Raw genomic sequence first — 8,301 nt, forward strand, 5'->3', positions numbered from 1 at the left:
CTAAAGTTAGAAAAGTGAAATCATAAAAAAACCACCCCTTTAAATCAGAATTCAGGGTTAGTACCAAAACATCCTGCACACACATCTGGACGTAGTTTTAGGTGAAACAAGATACAGATGGTTGCGAAAATTCAAGAAACCGAAGACATTTTTTGTTGGAATATTTACTATATTACAGTGGATATTCAAAATCTAAAAAAATAGAGTTGGAATCTAATTTGTGTACCATTTGCAGAAACGCTTGATCAGATTATGAACTCCAATTAGAAAATGAGCAAATGAGGTCAATCACAAAAGCGGCAAACAAATTTGGTAAATGTTCCTGAAATAAGGACAGCGAAACACCAATGTAAAAATGCCTTACTTTATTTAGTTTTTTTTTGTTTGTTTTTTTGAGAATAACAGGCACATACAATATGGGTAGCTAAAGCCGAATATCATTAGAAACAAAAACCGTTAAGAAGTCCCCGTGGATTTCAGCAGGCCTAATATTTCACAATATGGAGAAACAAACTGCAACCAGATGTACGGTTCGAAACTTTTCAAAATAAATTACAATAATCTATATGAAAATGGCTGTTGAAAGCTCACCAGGAAATTCAGGTCCATTTACTCCTGAGTGTGAAAAACAGGTCAGACTGATCCGATGCTCACAAAAAAAAAAAGGGAACATAAAACGGTTATCCCTGGTTCAAGCATAGATGGCCAAACACAGAAGTAGCTAAGCGCTAGGGGGACAACATGACAGATGGACAGTTCATTTCTTTCCGTAGTCCTTTAAAACCTAAACAGATCAAATTCAGAACAGGAAAAAAAATATGCAGATGGAACAGACATTTAATAAGGCTCTATATATACACAGTGGTGCTCAGATGTACACAAATCTGCTTGTTTCAGACACTGAACGCTTCACAAGGCGTCGAGCACTAAAGTAGATCATCTCTGATCCAGTGAACACTACTAAAGTAAGGAGGGAATCCTTTTGTTTTATGAAAATATAAATATTCTTCCAACATTTAAACCCTAATGTGAACAGTTTCTGATTACAAAAAAAAAAAAAAAATTTATATAGGCTATATCATGTGAACTTCAAATTAAAGTGAGTGTTTAAATGCATTGATATTGAAGAACACTGGTTTTCTTATCCAAGCATATGGCAGAAATGCCTGGCTTTTTTATTTTTAATTGAGCACTAAACTGAGACACCGGTATAAATTGAACTTGCATTTAAAAAAAAAACATGGCTCACAAAAGAGAAAATTGGACAATTTTTTTTAACATTAGCAATAAAAAAAAACACTGTGCTGACCTCATGTAATAGAGCTGAGAGCTAAACTGTGACAACACTCACTATCCTGAATAACATCTGTGTTTTGTCCCACTATAGCCACTGTTACTGCGTGCGCTGGGTCGCTGAAGGCCTGTGCCGTCAGTTTCCACTAACCGTTACTTTGTCTTCTTGTCTGTGGCCAATGTGTCATGAAGCTTTGAGACATATTTTTCAAATTGGTCCATCACCAGCGTCCCGTTCTCGTCGAAGAACACCCCGACCGACTTTGTAAACTCCGCCTCCCTGAACAGCTTGGTTTTCCCGTCAGTGAAGGACACTCTTAACGTATACTGGTCATCAAACCTAATGGACACAAGGCATTCAGTACTATAGTAAACCACAGGATGAAGCTTTTTTTCTGAGGAATGGCATTGCTAATAGGGGGGAGCTTCAACACAAATTTCACGATTAGATTTAAATTCACTTTTTAAAATCGGATAGCAGTCCTATCAGAGAAAACGCATGAAGTCATCAGGTGTAAACAAGCCCTAAAACAGTGCTTCTCAAACCTGCCCTGGTCACACCCGACCACTGCACATTTTGTATGTCTCCCTCATCTAGCAAACCTGATTCAACTCTTAAGCAAGACTTAAGAAAATACCAAAAGATTTGGCTTGCCTGATCTCAATCGGAAGAGAATTCCAAAGTTTTGGAGCTAATGAAGAGAAAGCCCTATCTCCCATTAATCTCAAACGGGTTAAGGGAACAGTTAAAAGACCAGTTTCCGAAGAACGAAGATGACGTTTGCAGCGTGTGTCCAAATTTCAATCTTAACCGTTCTATTTCATCAGAAACGATCTTTAAACAGGGCTTTAAGTGTAAAATACCGAACTTGTCCTTTAAAACGAAATCAAAGAAATTAACTGGTGTGACGTTATTTCAAACAAAATCAGGCCAAAACTAATCCAAAAATGAACTTTCGCTACGAAATCTTGGAAAAGTTCGCCCGAGCAGGTAAACGCCTTCAAACTATCATTGGTCCGTGGTGATGACATTATAGTTAGGCGTGTCTCTGAGGCTCCGCCTTCTATGATGTGGAAATCTTCTAGGGTTCGTTTCTTCTGTTTAGTCCATCAAGATCAGACGTCCACGAGTAAAAACATGAGCTTGTAATTCTAAATGAAAATTCTAATTATTTTTCATGTTTAATACTGTAAATCTGTGCTATACAATGTTACTTGACTGCTGAAATGCAGAAACATCCATATCGCTATGATCAGATGCTTTCTTAATTCGGTCAATTTTGTTGCGTGTTTTTTTTGGGGGAAGAACACAGAACATATTTAAATATTCATCTAAAAGCCTCTCTCAGCAGTGTGGGCCACGGCACCAGTATATCGCTGGCCATGTATTTCGAACGTCTTTTAAAGCATGTATATATGGGTCTTCATGGGTAAGGGTTTGTTTGATCACCACTAATAAATATAAGAAAAGAAAATCACCTTTTTAGGCTAGAGGACAGCTGCCAATTGTGATCTGGGTCCATTCCAGCTGGGTCCTTCTGCAAGGCCACAAGGAAGATGTTCCTCTCTTTGTAAGAAGTGTACAGGGTCAAAACCCCCATCATTATGAAGTATGTGTTGATCTGTTAAGGACAAGAACTGAAGCAGTGCCCAATTAACATTCATTTACAATGTCAAACCTCCAGCACAAATCGTTGCGTCTCTAAAGTGTTTCGAGTTTGCTCAATGAAGGATATGAAACAACACAACACGCCAGTACGGGCTTGGACTCTGGGAACGGGTGGAGGTAATCCCAAATTAAAGCTACAATGGCGAAAAGGCAGGAGATCGTGCAAATGAACAGACGTCCATCCACTAAGTTGAAGTTCTCAATGTAGCCATATTTTTCAATCAGAACCTATGGGGGGGGAAAAGAAAGAAGAGCAGATGATTTAAAAACTCATCTAATGGACATAACCAGTTTAAAAACAAAGTATGCAAATAAATACATCAAGAAACCACATAAATAGATCACATAATCAGTCAAATGTCTTATTGAGCAATTACAATTTTCTTAATGAAAAGTCTCTTCTGCTCACCAATGCTGCATTTATTTGATTTGAAATACAGTAAAAAATGTTAATATTGTGAATTTGTATCACTATTTAAACTAATTAATAATTCATAAAGTTAATATATAGTTAAATGTAATTTATTCAGTATCATAATCCTTCAGAAATCATTCTGATATGATTTGCTGCTCAGTTATTACTATTATCAATTTAAAAACAGTTTTGCTGCTTAATATGTTTTTTTGTAGAAAACGTGATACATTTTTCAGGATTTTTCGATGAATAGAAAGTTCTAAAAAACAGCACTTATTTTTTTGTAACATTTACGGTCAATTAAATGCATCTTAACTGAATATGCAAGGTATTAATTAGATAATGAGAAAAGTTTCTTGAGCAGCAAATCAGCATATTAGAAAGATTTCTGAAAAATCATGCGACTGAAGACTAGAGTAATGATGCTGAAAATTCACCTTTGATCAGCTTTTTATTTTCAATTGCATTAACATACACTACCGGTCAAAAGGTTTGGGAACATTACTATTTTTATTGTGTTTGAAAGAAATGCTCAAGAACGCATTTATTTGATCAAAAATACGAAGAAAAAAAATATTGCGTATTAATATTATGATTTAAAATAATGGTTTTCTATTTGAATGTACTTTGAAATATAATTTATCATGTGATTAACTTTTAATTTATTTTTATTCAAAACTGTTTCCAACATTGATAATAACGGAATATCAAATCAGCATTATTTTATATTTATTGCAATAATACTTCACGATATTACTTTTTTTTTAATCAAATAAATGCTGGCTTGATGAGCAAAAAAACTTTCAAAAACATCAAAAATAGTAATGTTCCCAAAACTTTTAACGTATGTGTAATATGAAAAAAAAAATATATATATATATATATATATATATATAAACAAACAGACCTTCTTAGCTGCATCATCTAGAGAGTTCTTCACAGCTGCACCGTCCCATTTGTCGATCTTCACTGGCTTTTCATCAATCCTCCACTGAAACACATGCAATATGATTTTAGTAAGCCTAACCAAATTGATTATTTTCATGTGTGAAGTAAGATAGGTAACGTTATGCAAACTAACCATAGTACAGTTACTGTACAACTTTTTAAGCTAAATGAATGTCTGCGTGGCTCCTAAATAGACAGCTATAATTTTTTTTATAAGATTTTATTATATTAAGTTTGTAGTTTGAATTGAATGTGAAAAGGCATCTATTACAGCTTTCAATTGCATTGCCTTCACTGGCTGGACTCTGTAACATATGGTTGCAACTAGTGTTGCATGAATCCTTTAACAAATCCCTCAAAAATACTTAAGTTATTGATCTAAATCAGTCCACTGCTACTGAATTATCATCTGGCATATTACTTTTTTATTTAGTTTTATTCAAGGACAGGAGGTCATCTCTAGCATATTACTGAACAGAAAGTCATCACTTTCAGCCACGTCAGAAATGTTGTGTATTAGTGAAAAAATTAAATCTGCATCATTACTGACTGATTGTTGGAACACATTAACAGCAAGTATTTCAGCAACAAACGACAAAGAAAATTAAAAAAACATCGTTAAAAGACCTGAGGGTATTTGGGGGATTTCTGAATTTATATAACTTGCATAATAGTGCATATAATATAGATTTCCTCAATATCGATAGTATGTTAGTAGATAGCACGATTTAGGCAATTTTGCCTTTTAAATTATATCGGGATTTTTATTTTAAAGCTTGTGCATTTGTATCCAGTATTTAAAATATTGTAAACCAGCTTCTGAAAATCACAAATTTGAAATACTAAGTTTCAGAACACAATTAACAAGAAAGTCACAGTAAAAATGTCTTGTCCATTTTGACCGAAATGGACACCAAATGAAAGCATACTAACGTTATCTCCTGACTGGAAATAAAATGACACGCTTGAAGGCGAAGGAAATGATGAGCAAAACACAATATTGTGTGCAACAGTACAATGCGGTGTAACTTAATCTTCTGTATCTAGACATTTAAACGCTATTCGACAGTTTTCAATACACAATATACAATTTTTACATTAGTCGCGTGCATTCATTTATACAAGTTTACGTTTTATCTCCTGACACGCAAACGAGCGCCACGGTCACATCAACATCCACGTCCGAATAACGAGTGCAAACAATGAAATATGTAACAAATAATAAACTACGTTGTGCCCTCAAGACTCATAAAATCTCCAAAAAAGGGGATATACAATAAAGGTTTCTCACTTTTTCCAGTAGACCATTCTTTCCGTTCCTCGCCGCCATCTTTTCTTCCTGTTCATTTGTTCTGACCTGGGTGAGTGTGATTGGCTAAAATCACTTAAAAATCGTCCAATCGAAATGGGTCTGAAACAGGGAAACAGCTGCTGTAGCGTCTGACGTCAAAAGGGGCGGGGCCAGAGTGGCTAGATGCGGTGACGTTCATCATGTACATTTTAGTACACATAAAAATGTAAATTCTCATGTTTGAAAATAAAAAAAAAACCTGTGCCCTTTATTGGCACGGAGATCACAACACACGAAGTGAACAGGTAAATTAAACTTACTGATTTTCCCGCCCTAACATGACAGCCGCAAATCCTGACGTCATCACCGATTCTCTATGCCCCGCCCACTTTGGAGATTCATGATTATTTCTGTACGTGTACTTGCACACGTTTGCAGTCATGATGGTTACAGGCAGCAAACTTTCAAATAAATATCTAAGTAAATAAGCCGTCTTTTTAATCCTGCTTTTTTTCTCGAACCCCAGAGCATGTATCCCACACGATTCAGGGTTTTCACAAAGATGATGTATACCTGTATGATCTATCCTATTCAGCATGTTTATTAGCAGATATAGCTTTTTGCAGAGGTATGTTTAACATGTTATGAAATAAGGGTGAAGACCTCTAGTTCTTACTTAGCTTTTATCTCCTTTTATTAATTGTATACGATGTTTTTCCCCCATCTTGATTTTCTTGAATAAATTCCTTCAAGGTAAACATGAAAAAAATACAGGAGGACTGCCAAATGTATCAATTGAAATTTGTTTTGATAATGAACACCCTCAGAAGAATAATGCATAAATGCTTAAAGGTGCAGTATGCGATTAAAAAAAAATGTTGTTGATATTTGAAATCACCAAAAACAAAAACGCCCCATCTTGATAGCTCTGCCCATAGATATACATATAAAGATATACCAACTTATACATAATAAAGTATGTATATTAATAAAGTGTATATCTATGGCTCTGCCCCCAAATTCATAAAAAAGTTATGCAACACAGCCACTAATGAGTGTGTACTCCCCTTACTGCTGATTGGCTACAAGTGTGTTTTGCCGCTCAGTTCGATCCGCTTTCAACAGCATTTCTCAGAAATTGCTTGATACACCTTTAAAAACAAACAAAATCTTTAGTTTAAATTATTTTAAAAACAAAAAAAGGCAAAAAACTTGCTTGCAAATTCTGAATGAATGCTACATTATTTAATTCCTGCTCCTAGTGTTTTGTTGACCAGAAAATCATGTATAAAGGCAATATTTAAAAAGATGACATTGTTACAAAGTACTGTTCAAATAAATATAATGTGTTCTTTAGATCTCCACAGAATTCATACATGTGCCACATTCGCTTTCAAATCCAGCAATACCTTTCGACAATGGAAGACAATCCGAATCCTTCGGAAGCCAGTCAGAAACAATCCCTAATAACATCTTTGCATCAGTATCAATATCAATATAGGCAAGTCATATTTTCAAAATAGTACAGTAATGCATTAAAATCTATTTATCTTCTCCAATAGTACAGCTGGCAACCTACAGTATTGTACAGAACTGAAATAAAGGAAAACAAAAAGGAAAGACTGCGTGATTGCAGAAATCAGGCATGTTGGCACATGTATACAATGTATACATGTATACAAAGACGTATACAGGATAGAAATAATCGGTCTATAATAAAAATGAGTTCAGGGTAAAAAGTAGGCAACAGTAAATCGATGTGCATATAGATGTGGTCCAACTGAATGTGTCTTTTTACAGTAAAAGTAACATGATTAAAGCTTTCTTGGCAGACACAAGTCACAAAATAGATCTCTCTAGTAAACAAAGCCTAATAGATAAAGTTGTGAAATGAAGTAGCCCTTAAGAGTGGTGTCTCGCCGTTAAATGACGATCAAGCTAAATGTGAAATATGTAGAAACTCCCCAAAAATACAATGACAGAAACCAATGTCTCAAATACAATCCGCATATCTGTTTTGCCAGTTTCCGAATCAAGTAAACATGCATGATTTTCGTTTTGTCATTATATGCACAGCTTTTGCAGAAGTATCCAAATGCAGTTACCTTATATCCTCTCAATCAGATTAATTATATTTTATTTAGATTACAGTTTGGAGACTGTCAAAACCATAGAGAAAAAATAAATAAAAAAAGCTAGGATTAGTTTAAATAATAAAAGTCAAAATAAAACGATCAGATTTCTTTCGAAATCTTAATCGTCAACATTGTCACACAATGCATTTTAGCATTTTTACATCCCAAAATATTTTATAGCTATTTTACTTAATGATAAAAAAATAAAAATATTTGCACAGTTAGGCCAAAACATACTCTACAGACAAACATGTGACCGCAAGCGCTTTCTAAAGTCTTTCTTTTGAGTTCGATTTCAAATGATGAAATGTGTAACACAAGTGTTGCATTCTCAGCACTGCCACGAGGGGTGCTACAGCAGCATTAGCATAAACCGTAATCTGAGATCAGTTTTCTCTGGTGAACCATTTACCACCTCCTTTGAGGTAACAATGCAAATTCCTTAACCAGACATATTTTGGAAACGCTTCATTTTACAGTACAGTACTTACAGTGTACTTACCTAGAAAGTACTGGGTAATATAAGGTAAGTACATGGGTTTAGGTTGGG

The 8,301-nt window shown here is 34.7% G+C and overlaps 1 protein-coding gene across 2 annotated transcripts; it reads right to left on the minus strand.

Moving 5' to 3' along the window:
- Positions 1-350: 350 nt before the first annotated feature.
- On the minus strand, positions 351-6,767 carry spcs2 (signal peptidase complex subunit 2). Of its 2 annotated transcripts, none has more exons than XM_077207660.1 (5): positions 5,617-6,767; positions 4,285-4,368; positions 3,030-3,190; positions 2,773-2,907; positions 351-1,633 (listed from the first exon to the last, which is right to left on the minus strand). In XM_077207660.1, the coding sequence occupies exons 1-5, from the start codon at positions 5,653-5,655 to the stop codon at positions 1,447-1,449; spliced, it is 606 nt and encodes a 201-aa protein (XP_077063775.1). In that variant the 5' UTR covers positions 5,656-6,767; the 3' UTR covers positions 351-1,446. The 2 variants fall into 2 exon arrangements, with proteins under 2 accessions (XP_077063775.1, XP_077063774.1); XM_077207659.1 differs by having other exon boundaries at positions 2,773-2,915; positions 3,038-3,190; positions 5,617-6,538.
- Between the last annotated feature and the right edge of the window lie 1,534 nt (positions 6,768-8,301).

This window comes from Siphateles boraxobius, unplaced genomic scaffold, assembly GCF_051911475.1.
Source record: "Siphateles boraxobius isolate OS27281-9 unplaced genomic scaffold, OSU_SipBor_1 6, whole genome shotgun sequence".
In the NCBI taxonomy this organism is placed as follows: domain Eukaryota; kingdom Metazoa; phylum Chordata; class Actinopteri; order Cypriniformes; family Leuciscidae; genus Siphateles; species Siphateles boraxobius.

Bases quoted from the DNA above. Each gene is read 5' to 3' on its own strand.
- spcs2 (XM_077207660.1), bottom strand. From the start codon at position 5,655: ATGGCGGCGAGGAACGGAAAGAATGGTCTACTGGAAAAA. The intron at 4,369-5,616 runs GTGAGAAACCTT...CATGTGTTTCAG, and splicing joins AGAATGGTCTACTGGAAAAA to TGGAGGATTGATGAAAAGCC. The intron at 2,908-3,029 runs ATATCCTTCATT...ACAGATCAACAC, and splicing joins CTGGCGTGTTGTGTTGTTTC to ATACTTCATAATGATGGGGG.